This window comes from Furipterus horrens, unplaced genomic scaffold (assembly GCF_987537825.1).
Source record: "Furipterus horrens unplaced genomic scaffold, mFurHor1.1.pri manual_scaffold_12, whole genome shotgun sequence".
NCBI lineage: Eukaryota > Metazoa > Chordata > Mammalia > Chiroptera > Furipteridae > Furipterus > Furipterus horrens.
This window is the reverse complement of record NW_028327182.1, coordinates 13006003-13023175: the sequence shown is the minus strand read 5'-3', so window position 1 is coordinate 13023175 and position 17173 is coordinate 13006003. Positions and strand designations below refer to the sequence as shown.

The window sequence follows — 17173 nt, the reverse complement described above, 5'->3', positions numbered from 1 at the left end:
AAACTCCACTGATGCATATGATAGAGATTTTTATTTAAATAAATATATGTTATTTTAAACATGTACACACATGCTATGGCTGGTTGACTTACTTGACTGAATCATCGTCTCGTACACCAATAGCTTGCAGGTTTGGTTCCAGGTCAGGTCACATATGTAGGCTGTGGGTTCAATCCCTGGTCAGGGTGCAGACAGGAGGTAACCAATCAGTGTTTCCCTACCACATCAATCTCTCTCTCTCTCTCTCTCTCTCTCTCTCTCTCTCTCTCTCTCTCTCTCAAATCAATTAAAAAAAAATATCCTCAGGTGAGGATTAAAAATAAAATAAAAATGTACACACAATTTGTTATCAGATGATACATTAAGAAGTTATATCGTTTTAAAAATCACTTGAGAGGTTAGCTCCAATTCTTTAAATTATCTTTCTGTGTTGTATTTCAATAAAATTGGAGAAAATATTCACCTTCTAAAACCCTTTTTCTATTTTCTACACTCAGGTTTGTGGTTTGTGTTTATATACTTTCTATGTACCTAAAACTTAATGTACCATTAAAAACAAAATATTACAAACAATTCTCAAAACTAGTCTCTAAAAGAAAATATTTTTTAAAAAACTAAAATTTTAAAGCAGTTATATTATCACACTTTAATGACCCACAGATATTATGTTTTACCCATAATATTGAAATGAACTCTTCCTTGTCTCTTCTAGCCTCTAGTGGTTGCCATCAATTGTTTCAGTTTTTTGTTTCTCATTTTGGCCGGTAATTATAGAATGTCCCCTTAGCCTTGTTATATTATATATGTTTAGGATTATACTGACTCTCAAATGAAAAGTCTTGGTTTCTGTTGAATTCAAGTTCAGCAACTGATATGACATTTAATACAAATAAACACATATAAACTTTTTGTTCATGTGTAAGATTGAAAAAATCAGACCCAGAGTTTTTTGTTGTGGATATATATATATGTATATATATATATATATATATATATATATATATATGTTTATATATATCTTTTAAAGAGCTATGTCAAGTTAGATTTAGAGATTGCATGTATTATATAACCAAAAACAACCTCTGACTTACTCTTTCTGAAGTACCTTCTCTCTCCTCTGGAAACAGCTGCTTATTTTATATTACCTTCCATGTATTAAAGCTTCATATGGTTTTTCAATTGATAAACCTCAGACACAATTTAATGTGGCTACAGCCCAGGGAGCTTTTGTTTTGTTCTGTTTGCTTTTGTTTGGAAATGAGAACAGCATTGCCAAGAGGAAGGTAAATGCACTTAGAGAGAAAACAAGAAGAGCAAAATTCATGACCAAAGGTTCTGAAGAGGGTCACTCCAATGGAACTCTGGCCAGCATTTGGCTGTAGGAGATTAATGAAAACATGATGGGCAGGTGGCAAGGGCTTATGGCGGAGCACCAAGGACAGAAAAGAGTTCAGAATACAATGAGGCAGGAAATAAAAGATCATCTTTATTTACTAACTCAATCTCCATCTTCTAATCATACAGTTTTACATACTGATCTTAACATTTCCCACTCCAGTATTCTTTGCTTTAAAACAGCTTTGGAAATGTTCAAGGATTGCTGAATTCTCCATGAGAGAGTGAGCAGATGCATTTTAGAATTTCTGTATCTTCAAAGGCGGATGACAAATTAAAACATTGGCTTTTCAAGTGGCCCAGAGTCTATTTTCCGTGTGTGTGTGTGTGTGTGTGTGGAGGAGGAGAGTGACCTACATGCCTTTATAATAAGTACCTGTGTCTGCATACTTTCATACCAGTATGTGCCAGACCACAGGGTAAAAGGGAGAATAGGCTGTAATTATTTGTATGCATAATGGAGGGCAGTTTGAGAAAGAAAACATGACCTCCTTCTTAATGATGGTTCATGAGCATTACCTTGAGTAGGCTTTATGGATGCATTTCTGCATAAAAAGGGTACAGACACCTGAGTTAAAAAGTTGAAGAACTGAGAAAATATATATTACAAAAGAAAACCAAGCTTTTTTACTACAAAGCAAACTACATTGATAACATTTTGTAATTATCAAATGTATTTCTTTATACATACATTACATATATATATATTTAATACAATGTTGAAAGTTTGTATCCAGGTAATAGTCATTATTGAAACACTTTACTAGTGTCTGGAATATATAAGCTTCTCAATAAACATTTTCTGAAAATTAAATAGAATTTAAATAAACATACAGAGATCTTAGAGCTCCCAAATATCAAATGTTACTATTTATATTGATGACAGATTTAAGGCATGACTAGAAGCTTAACAAACATTCAAAATTATGACCATATGATAAGTGTGATGAAACAGAACAATTTTGGGGAATGTGAATGACAAACTAATTGCCACAAATAAAATGATATACACATTTAAAAATATTTTTCTAGACTCATTGTGAAATGAGGAATGATAAGACAGCAGACAGGACTTTTCTAAGTCAGGGAAATTTGAGCTCAACCACTACCATGTGTGTTTTAGGGTAACTTAAATTTCTGAATTTCATTGCTTTTATAGTAAAATAGGGATATTATTACTTGAAGGGTTGACATAAGGGTTAAACTCAGTGTATGCAAAACACCTGCAAATAGGTATAGCTGCCTGATGGGCAAACACTAAAGTTTAGCTTTATTTATTATTTATGTAAACTTGTAGTATAAGGTAGATCTTAATAACGACCACAGCTAAGAAGAATCTTGCTAAGCTTAATGTTTTACATTAACTTTCAACATTCTTGTAGCTTCAGGTAATTCAGACTCAATGATACTAATCATTGTAACATGATATATTTCTATATTATATGGTATGCTCTCTCATACATGCAATAATACATAGTATTGATGGTACTCATGTTTTAAATGTAAATATGAAAGTGAATTATATTAGAAATTTAAAAAATCAATATTTAAATTGGGTGTAATTTTTTAAGAAACCCATCATATTGTCTTTTCAACAAATTGATTATCTACATGAAAAAAAATGAATATACTATATTCAGACCTTACACCCTCCACAAAAACTAACTACAGATGAATCATAGGACTAAACATAATGTGCAAAACTATCCAACTGCTAGAAGATAACAGAGGAAAAGATCTGAGTGATCTTGGGCATGGCAATGACTATAGATACCAACAAATGTATGATTCATAAAAGAAACAATTGATTAGCTGGATTTAATTAAAATTAAAAACTTGCTCTGTAACATGCATTGTTGAGAAAATAAGGGACAGGCTACAGACCAAAAGAAAATATTTATAAATACATAATTGATAGAGAAATATTATCTAAACTATCTGAAGACTCAACAATAAATAAACAAACAGTACAATTAAAAAGTGGGACAAAGAGCTCAACAGGCACCCAACCAATGAAGGTATAGAGGTGGCAAATAAGCACGTGAAAAACTCTCCTCATCATATGTTATCAGAAAATGAAAATTAAAACAATAAATGAAATTCCAGTATGCCCATTAGAATGGCCAGGATCCTGAATGCCAACAATATGAAATGATGAACAGGATGTCAAGGTGCAGGAACTCTCTTTCCATTGATGGTGGGAAGGGAAAATGGTACGGCCACTTTGGTAAATACTTTGGCAGGTTCTTTCAGAACAAAATAAAACTCACCATATAATCCAGCAAAGGTTCTCCTTGATACTTACCCAAACAAGCTGAAAAGATGCCGACATAGAAACCCGCACACAAATATTTATAGCGGCTTTATTTGTGATTGCCAAAACTGGGAAGAAACCATAATGTTCTTCAGCAGGCAAATGTATAAATAAACTGTGCTATATACAAACAATAAAATATTACTTATGAAAAGACATGGAATAATTTTAAGTGCTTATTAGTAAGTGAAAGAAGCCAATCTGGAGAAGCTACATACCTCATATTTCAACCACATGACCTTCTGGGAAAGACAAAAGCAATGGATTAAAAAAATAAGTGGTTGCCAAGGAGAAATGACTTAGACAAAGTGCAGAGGATTTTTAGTGAAATAAAAATAAGCTTTATAATAATACTACCATGGTGAATACAGATTATTATACATTTTTCAAATTCCATAGAATGTTCAGCATCCATGGTGAATCCTAATGTAACCTGTGAACTTATTATGATAATATGTATTAATAGGAGTTAATCAGTTGTAATAACTGTACCACTCCAGTTCAGGATATTGATAGGTGATCTGGCTGGACTTCTTGAGACCAGCAGATATATGGAAACTCTTATCTTCTGGCCAATTTTGCAGTGAATCTAAAACAGTTCCAAAATAAAGTTTATTTAAGAAGAAATATAATCTCTCATTTTATAATACTGTTTTTTTAGGATGAAATGTTTATTCACTAAAATAATAATCTTTATTTTACCTTACAAGCAATTCCATGGAAATAAAGACACTTTAGAGAGAGGCCTAAAAATTGGAATAATGGAAATATCTGATACCAAATCTATATGTATGTTAATTCTAACAATGCTTCAATTATATATTGTTTATATAAGAAGTTTGAAATAAATGCAATGTCCTAATAACTATCTGTAATTTAGTTTTTGGTCAATGTTTGATTCTATGAAATAGACTAGTAAATAAATTCTTAATAGGTTGTGTTTGAAAAATATGGAGTATTGATAAATGGCAATTATTCTGAATTTTTCAAAAAATACCCTACACAATGGGTTTCTGTCTTTCATAAGTATATGTTGTCCAATCCACTAAGTCATTTAACATTTTTTTCTAGCTCTGTCTAAAATGTGTTTATATATAACTTTGTATAAGCTATAATTATGTATTCCATGTCTAAAGTAACTCAAATGTCTGATTTTTTTCAAAGAAATGTTATTGTCAGAGTATCCTACCTAAATGCAGAAGCAAAGTATGTGTGAAAGGAAGACATATATTTTGATGTGATTCCTTTTGGCCTACACACACTTATGGCCATGGAAGGAGGTCTGGTGAAGAAAAAGCAAAGAGAATAAGATGAAACAAAATAAAACAAGAATAGAACAGGGTTCCAACTCTGGCTTTGTTACTCTTATTAGTGAAATCTCTTAACTCCTCTATTTGTAAAATAAAAAAAAAAAAAACTAGAATTGAAGAACTGCAGAAGTTTATAACATGCTGATATCTGAAATTGTTTGCTATACTCTAATATAAGGGATTCTTAAATACAGTTTTTATATTTTCTAAGTACTTCAGAATGCCAGAAATAGGCACAAAATGTGTCTATGACAATCCTAATTGGTGAAATCATACATAGGATTTAAACTGAACTTATTCTTCTAGAATCATTACTTCTCTGAACTCTTATCTTTAAATTTTCTACTCTACCATGCCTTGCTATATTAACTTTTGACTGTATGAATCATAAATGCATAATAACAGGGCCTTATGTGTTTGGATTGCTCACAACATGAAGTAATGGAACGGAAATACACTTTACATACATACTCTAACTGCTCTCAAAGACTCTCATCAATGATAACATCAAGAATTTGGAGTTGAGCAAACATTTTGGCAAGAAAATGATCCACTTTTGGCATTGGTAGAACTTAAGAGATGTAAGAAGCAGAAAATTATGTGGGCAAGGTCAGATCTTCTGCTTTTTATTCTTTTAATTTTAAAATAAAAGTGCTTTATTTAAAAGTCTACAATTCAATGATTTTAATTGGAAATACGTGACTACTTGTGTGTATGTGTGTGTGAACTTTGTTGTTTTGAATTGTTTCCTTTCTCCATTCACTAATCTGCTGAAAGACATTAACTAACAGAAGAGTATTTGTCTATTTAATGTTGCTTTCAAAGCAGCCAGAAGGGGATTCTACATCTGGCTGTCTCTTCTATGTTGCATGTACATAAAAATAGATATATGTAATCAATATAAGTTCATATTTTAAAAAACTAGTAAGTCAACCTTTTAGCATAGTTGATAGAAATTTTGTGCTATTAATAAAACTTCAGAAAAACATTATTTTAGATCTGCAGCTCACAACCAGTGCTATCATAAAGTTTTAGAGTGGTTATTTAATTCACTTATACACTGTAAGATTTGGACAAAATTTCACAGACTTTCACAGACTAGCATTTGAGTATACACAAAGAAAACTAGTTGTGTTTATAAAACAGATAATGGTGTTCATTTTCATACAAGACAAAAACTTGATCAACAATAATTTCTATACTATATTCTTATAATTTGATGACAAACAACTATTATATCTTATTTTTCTTTGAGACATTATTACGATTGTGAACCTCAGGTATTATTTGGGAAATATCTGTTTTAGGATTCATGAAGTTGCGAAGGCAAAATAAACCACATGTCTATTCCTCATTAAACAGAACATTCTTGACACATTTGCTCAGATGTAGGATTGCTCCAGCTGAGAAGAACTTGTAATTATCTCTTTTCCTATCAGAAAATTGGGTCCTTTTATGATACCCTAAGAGGAAAACTGCAGCCATTCATGCCTGTATTATAAGAGTGTTCAGGGAAAATAAATAGAAAAAAAGCCTCAAAATCACTGTAAAATCATTACCCAATTACTAGTAGAACCAAATTTTGCAAATAGTCAGCATTTTTATGCATATAGTTCAGTTTCTATGTTGAGGATGGTCTCCAAATAGAATTTAGCAGTAAGTCATATATTTGCTGAAATTTGAGGAGCTTTTTTTTTGATCTTTATTTGTCTTTATTTCTATTCAAAGAGCCAGTTTCTGTAAAAAAAAAATTCTGCAACTCAACAGTGTTTTCCTTCTTTTAAAAGTGACTTTGATTATTAAACTATTAGCTATCAAAGAAAAATAAGTAATGCAAAATAAATTACATGTACATGGAGACTATAGCTAGCTATTCATCTCATCTTTATTAGTTCTCTCCTCATTAAAAATATGTATGTTTATTTAGTAGTTCTCCAAATATAAATATATATGAAAAATATAAACCATCATTTTAAAATGTTGCATTTTAATAACAAAGGTATGCTCAAATCACATTCTTGAATCCTGGATCAAAGTTAAAGCCTTTTCAATTAATTGGTCAAAGCGTCAATACAGCTTAAAGGTCACTTGGATGGTGCTTCAGTTTACTTAGTATTGGGGCAGAAAAATTCTCTCTCCTCCGTGATATAAGGTTAATTCAAGAGGAAGAACCACTGTCATTGATATAATCATTTCTTATAAGATTGTAAAATTTCTACCCCATTATGAAAATTGATGGGAGATATCTGAAGAACGCCTTCATAAATTTACAATAGGTATTTTTATAGTTATTTAGTAAAAAATTATTTATTAAATTGGGATTAGCACAATCTATGTCTAACAGATTAACAAAATTTAGTAGATCTAAGTTAATATGATTAACACTAGTATCTCTCTTTTGCCCTGGCTGGTTTAGCTCAGTGGATTGAGCGTCGGCCTGCGAGCTAAGTGTCGCTGGTTCGATCTTCCAGTCAGGGTACATCAGAGAAGGAAAACTCTGACTCCAAAAAACCTCCGCTGCCTTGCGGCATACCTCTTCAGGGGAAAGGCTAAGGGAGTAAACCCCGACAGAAAATCCGGAGCCGGAGTCCCTAAGGCGGTTTGACGTTGTAATCAACACCGGCAACTCCTGCGGCGCACCTGAACCCAAGCTGTATCGACTCCGTCTTTCCCTTGGACCCTTCAGCTGCGAAGAGAGGGGGGGTCTGCTGCATGGGCAACAGCAGACCCTCCATATTACCCTGCCCAGGCTCTGTAGCTTCAGCGTCATCACAAGATGTCGATTCAACACGGGAGGAGACAGATACCATGTCACTCCCGAGTCGGACTGCACAGCCATTCTCGGCGGTGCAGATAGACTCTTAAGAAGCTACACCATCGTCTCTCGAGACGGACGGCTGCCGACGACGAGTATCTCTCTGTAACAGAAATTCTGGGTTGTGACATAAATGAGAACTTGCACTAATGTGCAAAAAGCAAATTATAACTTCTGTTTAAAAAAATATGTAGGATAATTAAAAGTCTAACTTATTTTTAGAATGCCCAGTTTTGTAAATAAAGTTGAGGATATTGAATTAGGACTTGGGACTCTGTATCTATCAATTAACTGCAGAAACAGATCACATCGACTGCTTAGGTAAATAATCAAATGGGGAATATAATACACTAGATTTCTCAACTCTCAACTCCTTGCAGGGAAACAAATCACATGCGAAATATTTGATCATGAATGAAACTTTTAAGCATCTGAAAGCTCTTATCTTTTAAAAATTATAATGACTCTACACACATGTATATTAGCTTCTATGTATGTTAAATAAATCTGGAAGGCTTTAAAAGAAAAACAGAAAATTAACGTTGAATAAATAAGGAACATGAAAAAATAAAAATAAAATAAAAAAACTATAATGACTCTTACATCATTACAAGATGTATCCTGACTCTTACATATTTTTGATCTTGGGGTTTTACTTAGTTTGGGGGGTATCTTTTCATGATTTTATAAACAACTTTTTCCTGTCTTAATTATAAGGTGAAGAATAAACATTACTACTTCAGGCAATTAACAATAACTAATGATTTAAAAAAGAAAAATTTTCCCCACCCCAAAGAGAAGAATGTTCTCGAGGACATGTCTCTGTTTGCATTCATGGACTCTTCCAACATTGCTCCAAGTATGGGGATTTCTGAAGTTTTTCTCTTACCTTTATGGACTTGATTGGAATCAGAAAATATTGGCAGATACTGGAACTGAATAGAAGTACAATAACATGAATGCTGTTCTTGCTTGGTTTTTCTCTATCAAATATAACTCTCAAAATCAAGCTTTGAAAGGTTTACTATTTCTTACTGTGCTGAATACTTTTTTAGTGGATAAAAATATTGAGCATTCCATATGCACATAAATTTCCCCTTAGTGTTACAAAAAACAATTATCTCCTTTCCAATCTTGTAAACTCATGGAGAAATATAAGTTTACAATGAATCCTTTAACACATCATACTTGATTATTTTCCATTCAATAATTTAACAATTTAAAAGAAAACCTTACTGACATGATATCATAATATATTATACTTAGTCTTCATAATGTACAGCAAAGGCCCCTCCTGTTTTCATCAACAGGAAAGTTTCTCACTCAAAATCAAAGAAAAAATGTGTTCATGTTTTCCTAGTAAAGCAGAGAGTTGATGTTGAAAACCAAAACATTTGATAGAACATTCGGGATTCACTAAAGTAGAGATAACTGATTTAGAGAAATCTCTTCCTAACAGGAAATAATTTCATTCCTAACCTTGTACATGGATTGGCATGGTGTTCAGAAAACAAAACTGGATTACCTTGATTAATCCCATTTTGCTTTGTGAAACTCTTCTGCATGGTTGATTATATAACCACAAGGAAGAAACATAACTAATTTCCATTTGTGTGGAGTGGGAAAATTATTGGCTGGAAAAGAAGAACTACTGGTCAGACATTGGCTCTGTGTCAGTCACACCCAGACTTTGAATGGCCTTTCTGCAGATGGTGAACAAGATGGTTCTGTGTGGATAACTACAAACAGCAGAAATCTCATTTTGCATTTGTATGATTTGTAGGTGTGCATGTGTGTGAGTGTAGCATGAATCCTGACTTGATTGAATTACAGATCAGACTAATGGAAGAAAGTACATTTAAAAAGAGGGTTTTCATTTTAGTTTTATTGTAGTCAGTGGCATTTTTAATTTTTTTTAAAAGGCACCCAAGAATAATTACCTTTGTGAACCAAAAATATACAAAACTGTACAGAATAAATAGTTCATAGAAATCTAGCTATACTTTCTTGTAAAATAAAGCTACATTGTGCCCCTCTTGAGGCAACTTAAACCACTTACGTTCAGAAGTGCCTTTTGCTACTAATTTATCACAACTATCATTATACAGCAATAAAAATAATAACTTTTTTCCTATTTGTTTTACACCTGTGACTTACTTGCCACAAGAAACATTTCTATCGTGGTCATTCAAATTTACAATGGATTAATGCTATGAAGGAAACCAAATTTCATAGATGCACTAGCCATATTTACAATTGGATATCAGTAGCATTTCTTCAATATTCAAAGAATAAGAATTAAAGGTTGAGCACAAATGACATACCTTAGTTCACAGCAGCATTGACAATAAAATCGTCCACACAAAAATGTGCGAATAACCCAAAAAGTTTGCTTGTGTATTCCGCCATAACTACTAATCCTTTGTAATTTTAAATTCGGAAAGCATAGCAGGAACATTTTTTAAAAAATCATCAAATGTTCAGTTTTGGCTCATTCATAGCCTATATAATTTAACCTTTCATTTTTCCTTACTATTACTATTTGCAACTTTAAAGGTCCAATTCCTTTTGCCTTTACTGAAATAAAATTAGATGCATTTGACAATACACATTTTTCAGTACATGTACTAGTTATATAAACAATATATTTCTTACATATTATGACTACATATACAGGTATAATTTTTAAATGACAAAATTCAATTCTATTCAATCCATGGGTAAAATAATTCAAGAAAAACAGGGTTACTTGGTCAACCCTTTTAGATGTGCAAGAGGACTTCTGTGAAACACTTTTAAGTATATGGAGGAATATTACTAGCATCCTTGAATGATTTACGTGCAAGGATTTATTTTATTGGGGACAGACAAAACTGCCAAGGAAAACAATGCAATGGCTTCTCCCAGTGATCCCTGAGTTTCTTTCTTTCTTTCCTTGCCATTGGAATACTGCTGTGCTTCAATTCTGATGGATGACATACTCCTGTAAGGCACTGATTCACAAGGTTTTGACTTAAGACAGAATCACAGCATTTCTGCAAAAGCTATCAAACTATCCATCTATGTTTGCTGCTCCAGGACTTCTAAGTAGTCAGGTTCAGCATGTAAATTAGCTTTGAGCTCAAAATATTCATTTTTAGTCTGCTCCACTAACACCTTCCTTGGTCTTGAGTACATTAATGTTTCCATTAATTTTAACTCTTCGTGTGCTCCTGGATAATGCACCTCCATATCAGGCTTGAGTTGAGCAATGTTTTTCTTTAGGTATTCTGTGATTCCCAGTTGCTGAAGTTCTCTTTCCTTCTCTAAAATGTTCCTATACAATGAACTGGCATCCTGGAAGGATAAAAATTCGGTGGATTGGTCTGTGGTTTTGTATTTCACATTGGACCCTGTGAGTGGCGAATGATTTTCATGTTCTAAAAGACTTCTTTGGAGATGTTTTGCATCACTTCCATCTTTCTCATTCTTTTCTTCGTCCTCTTCCAAATACTTTGGGCCAAAGGATGGACTTCTATAGACATGAACCATGGGACTCACCATGCGCTGTTCATAGAGTGATGCACTGGGTCTTTCAGTGGTGTGGTGGGTTGTTTTATGGCCGTACATGCTATATTGGAGATGGACGGGACTGTTGTCTCTGAGCTGCTCATCTGCTTGCTTCTTCTTGTATCTTTTCCTGCGGTGGAGAACAAGTACCACTATCCCTGCAGCACAGAACACGATAGTTATGAACACAATCAGCAGTCCCAATATTAAAACAGATAGTGGTACCACATCAGTAAGCGATCTTAAAATAGTATCAGCTATAGCTGTGGTCGTAGGAGTACTGACCATTATGTAACTATTCTGAGTTGGCAGAGATGGGTTATTGACCAAACCTGGGCAAAGAAGTTCGCTATTTAGTGATTTTAACTCCTTCTTGTCTAGGTGCTCTGGAGAAGTGCAGAGGATATCATCGGTCACTGTGTTCTTACTTAATTTTTGTATCCATTGTTGCAATCCAACCAGGTCACAGGAGCAGTCCCAGGGGTTGTCCTCAAGGTCAATCTGGGTCAGTAAAGCAAGGCCATCCAAGATATTACTCACAGGTAGATGAGTGAACTGATTTGTTTTAAGGTTGATCCTTGTTAGTTGAACCCCTGAAAAAATATGTGGCGGTAAAGCTTGTAATAGATTATTATTTAAATACAGGACTCTCAGTTTAGGCATTGGGTTAAAGGTTCCTGGGAATATTTCCTTAATCGCATTATATTCAAGATATAAGTACTCAAGATTGTGGAGACCAAGGAACATGGCTCTAGTTAACTTTGTCAGATGGTTACCATTTAAATAGAGCTTCTGTAGTCTTGTTAGATTCATAAACGATCCTTCTTCAAGAACCTCAATGTGATTGTTTCCCAAGTGAAGCATTTCCAAAGTGAAGTATTCCACCAGATCAGACTTCATTAATGTGTGAATAATATTCCCTGCTAAAATGAGCTTTCTAGGATTTTGAGGAGGAGGTTTTAGATCTGATACGCTTTCGATATTGCGTTCTTGACAGTGTATTAGCAGTCCTGATGGGGAGAGCACTTTGCAGTTACAAGGGATAGGACAATAGGGTACGGGAAGTTGAGTGGATGGCTTTGTAACATAAGGTATCAAACCTGGTGCTTTGGTGGGTGGTTTTAACGGTGACATGGTCTTGATGGACATACGGCTGTCACTTATCGAAGATGTTACTGCTTGATGTAATGATCCTGAGGGATCCTCAAGGTCTTCATACACTGGTGGAATGGGGCACATTGATTCCTTTTTCAGTCGGCTTAGCATGCTTCCTTTGAAAATTGGAGGGCTGTTGCATACAACATCACCGATTATGGACTGTGGAGGCATGTTTTCCAACCAGATTTTTAGCTGTAATAGGTCACAATTGCAGGCCCATTTATTGTCCTCCAACTGGAGATCCAATATCCTGCCAATGTGTTCTAAGAAACCGACATAAGGCAACGTTTGCAACTGATTGCCACGAAGATCCAGGTGGGTTAGAGGAACAAATCGAAATATGTTTGGAGGAAGACTCTCAATAGCGTTGTCATTTAAAATTAACACTTTGAGTCTGTTGAGCTTGCTAAAGGCACTTGGTTCAATCACTGTAATAAAATTGTTATCTGCTTGTAGGAACTCCAGGTTTTCCAGTCCGTGGAAGGTGTCCTCTTTCAGAATTTCTAAAGAATTGTGATTGATATGAAGTTGCTTTAGAAGGCCAAGGCTATTAAAAGCACCGGTCTCAATATCTGCGATGTTGTTAAATCCAAGGTGTATTGAGATAGCATTGCTCAGCCCAGAAAAGTCATTTGTGTGAAGCACTGTCAAACTATTATTTAATAAATTTAAGTGGAAAGGTCGTGATGGCGGGACACTTATTTGCGATAGTGTCTTAATACCCTTTTTTTCACAATTTATTAAAACGGTGCCATCTTTTTCTTCACAATTGCAAAGAGAATCACAAGAACCTCTGGCTGCGGACATTGGCGACTGGGACTGTGAAGATAGACAGGCAAGCAGAGATGAGTATAAGAGATGAATCCACAGCTTCATGTTGTCATGTGATGGAATCAGTTTCTGTAAAATAAAATGCAATGACCATGGGCTTTAGTGGGCAGGAACAGGGAAGAGGTGAATCTGGCATTTTAAAATGACACGTTCTCCCCTACAAAGAAAACCGTTTATCAATTTGCTGCATCTACATTGCCTTTCACTTTTTGCTACTATGATGACAGGTGTGTTTTGACTTACTTTTAACTTGAATTGTGATCAAATTATAAAATTTAGGTCAAGGAGATTTTGAAATATTATATCATCACTTGTGCTCACATTTGCCAAATAAACTGCATTTTGATAGATGACACAGGTGTTGGCTAAATGGACCATTGATTCTTTGATATGATGCAAAAGTGTATATTTGAAACAATGCCAGTGTATCCAAGGCTGAAGAATTAAAGTATAAGACAAATATGTAAGTATAGCTAAAAGAAGAGAGAACTGTAAGGAATGAAAAATGACAGGAAAAAACATGTATGTTCGTATTTATGCATGCATTATACATTTCTCTACTTATAATTTTGAACTTGATATTACACTATAACATCTAATAATGTATCTGAGTTTTAACTTTCTGGGATTTTGGCTCAATATACTTATTAATTTCATTTATTTAAAAACCTGGAGGAAAATATGTCTCTGACTGTGTGATACAGTGGAACATTATAAAAATAATTGTATTTTAACTGTGCTGCTTAGGGTACTTTGTATCAGCCTAACAGTGTTACATACATGTAAATAAGAGTGTCCATTCAAATTTCACTCGGGTCATACTTCATATTGAATTTCTAGACATAAGATATTTTCCACTACTTTTAAATTTTGTTACGAATAAGGATACTATCATAAAAAATAAAGGAGCTGGGGGTAGCAGGTTAGGGGTGGTGGGATTGAGCAAAAAAGGAAAAGGACTCACGGACGTGGACAATGGTGTGGTGATTTCTGGGGGGAGGAGACATCAGGGGACTGATGTAATGGGGAAAATATAATAAAGATTCAATAAAAAAAACCAAAAACCTAAACAAGAAAACTGATCTTTAGCACACATATCTGGCCACTATAAGACAGTAAACAATGCCTCATCTAAACTTCTAGCAAATAACTTTCTAACGAGGTCTTGAAATAGGCTTCAGGGCACTAAATGTCATCACGTAATTAAGCGATTGATCTCTTTTATTATAAGGCTGAAAGTTGCAAACAATGAACTCTGAAATAGACGACACTATACTAAAATATTTGAGAATAGCTCTAATTTTCAAAATAAAAATATGCCATTTCAGGATAACAGCATTACATTTTCTAGCTCCTTAGAAGTTTAAGACATGCATCTGAAACAGCAATTTTTAATAGAGATTCTAACCCTGAAATGACAGTAGCGACAGGTAAATGTATAACTTTAATAGTATTTTATTGCCTTCGTTTAAATATTGAAGCTTAAGTTTATATAAACTAAACTGAAAGGTAAACAAACTCCACATCTTTAACTGTTCAACTTTTCAAAATGGTAACTGCTTTCATTTTTCTGGAGGGAATGCACACAGTAACTTTGAATCTAATTAAAATTCCCAATCAGATAAACCATCCCAGAATCTAATCAGTAAGCCCCCAAAATAAACTTTTAGTCCATGAAAATACATTGCTTCTTTGAAAACACGTATAGTATTAAGTTTCTGAAAGGTAAAGGGTAACCAAAGAGATAAAACAACATAGTACCCTGCCACAGAGAAGAAAAAGTTAGCAGACTCAACAGTTCCAATGGGAAATAATTCAATTTTAAACAGCTCTGAAAACTGTGTTTAGAATCAAGCAGCTTGTAGTTGCAGCCTTTAACTTGTGGACTGGTTTCCACAAACAATAAAAGTACTTCTCCATAGATTACCAAGAAAAAGTATTATTCATTTCACCAGGTACAGCATCTTGAGAGAACAGTAAATAACTTCCACATGATAATCTCTCATGATTTTTTAAATCTGAGATGCATTTTATGCTCTTCAAAACATCCTATTATCCTTTCAGACATATATACAAATTTGAAGAGTAGTTCTGTAGTGACAAAATCTAGTTCAGTTGTTAAAGAGGTCAAACATCTCCATTCACATATTTTTAGAAAACACTGTTAAGTCAGGAAATAATAAAAGTAGTATACGAAATACAAAGAATCCTTTAATTTTCTGGTGATGTTTTAAGTTCAACAGTGGCATTTGGAAGTGACCCTTTCTTCCAAAAGCACACATACTTAATTTCCAATAACAATCTGCATGCTGTAAATATTATAGTGGCATATTATTTTATTTTTCTCTACAGCCAGCTGTTGGACTAAATGCCTGCTACTCAGAGAAAACAGGCATCTGCTACAGCAATCGTTGTGCCAATAAGCAGGAATGACACTGGATATCCTTTAATGCAAAGTCATTTTTTAAAGGAGCAAATATATACATTCAATCACTTTAAGGATAATGCAAAAACTGGTATCACCAAAGCCTGGAAACATTCATCTTACCTGTAAAGCAGAGACTCTTCGTGACGTTATCTGTAATGCACAGCTGGAAGAGATGCTCAAAAGTAAATTCAGTTTCTTTATTAAAAAAGAAAACACTAACCGCCACGTACTTTCTTCTCAAATATCACTTTTTGGCAAGTCGCATCACTTCACATAAAGTGAAAGCCTCTGGTCAGAGACAAAGTGCTGAGCATTTCATTGAAAATATTTCAAGCAGAGTGCATACTAGATCATCCCGAAGCAGCCTTCCTTCCCCAATTAAGATTCACAGCGTACTTCCCAGCTATGCTGACTTTTTTGCATATAGTTAACCATTTGCAAGCTGCTGAATGCAGTCAATAAACAAGATGTTTCACAGCGCTGGGACTGATCACTCTTGCTTTCTTAGGCTGGAGATCCAAGCTGCAGCAGTGTTCTCTTCCTTCCCTTTCTAGTCTTTCTTGTTAGCTCAGTTTGTTATTAGTCAGATTGCCAAGGGCTGGGAGGTAGGCGTAAATAGACTTCTTGGCTTTTGACTCAGACTGTAAGCCCTTCCCCATCAGAACGCTTTAATCCGCCAGTGTCATTTAACACAAGAGACAGCTCCACCTTGGGACTGCTCAACTCCTCCTCTTTCTGCAAGTGGTCCTTCCACTGCCTTTTCAGACCAAAGAGAGTGCAAGGAAATGTTGATGGAAATAATCACATTGCATATTGAACGTCCAAGGTTATTATGTGTTATACCGAAAGCTAAAGAATACATTATCTTACATTTTAATCTGGCAGAGTAGCATGTTGTTTGCACACACATGTGCAGAAAAACTGCATGCATGCTGTCTGGAGAATAGTGGTTTCAGTTTTATTTTGAAACTGGGACCCAAATAAATTTTAAAATGTCCCCATGAACTGCTTTTCTGCAATATTTGCATTTTTGAATTCAGCCTTTTTCCATTTTTTAAAAGCCTTATGCTAGGGGCTTTAAGTTTTATACTTCATTATTTCTTTCCCTACAGCTAAGATTCAGTGAGACTAGAAATAAGATTCTTTTTCAGTTAATATTTATTTAGAATGGCAATATGATTATTAAGAATTAGATTCAAGAATCTTTATTACAAATAGTTGTCATTAATCAAACACTGCTTGTCACTGAAAAAAATATAAAATTACACATTTTCAGATAAAACAAAACAAGTTAAATGAGTACACAGAAGTGAAAATATAATTTTTTTATGATACTAGGTCAGAGAGCATCTTGTCCTAAAACATTTATATTT

At 34.1% G+C, this 17173-nt stretch overlaps 1 protein-coding gene across 1 annotated transcript; it reads right to left on the bottom strand.

Annotated features, from left to right (window-relative positions):
- Positions 1–9698: 9698 nt before the first annotated feature.
- Positions 9699–16356, bottom strand: SLITRK6 (SLIT and NTRK like family member 6). Its single transcript, XM_090258165.1, has 2 exons — positions 15921–16356; positions 9699–13441 (listed from the first exon to the last, which is right to left on the bottom strand). Exon 2 carries the CDS (start codon positions 13415–13417, stop codon positions 10895–10897), a length of 2523 nt encoding a protein of 840 aa, XP_090114291.1. The 5' UTR covers positions 13418–13441; positions 15921–16356; the 3' UTR covers positions 9699–10894.
- Between the last annotated feature and the right edge of the window lie 817 nt (positions 16357–17173).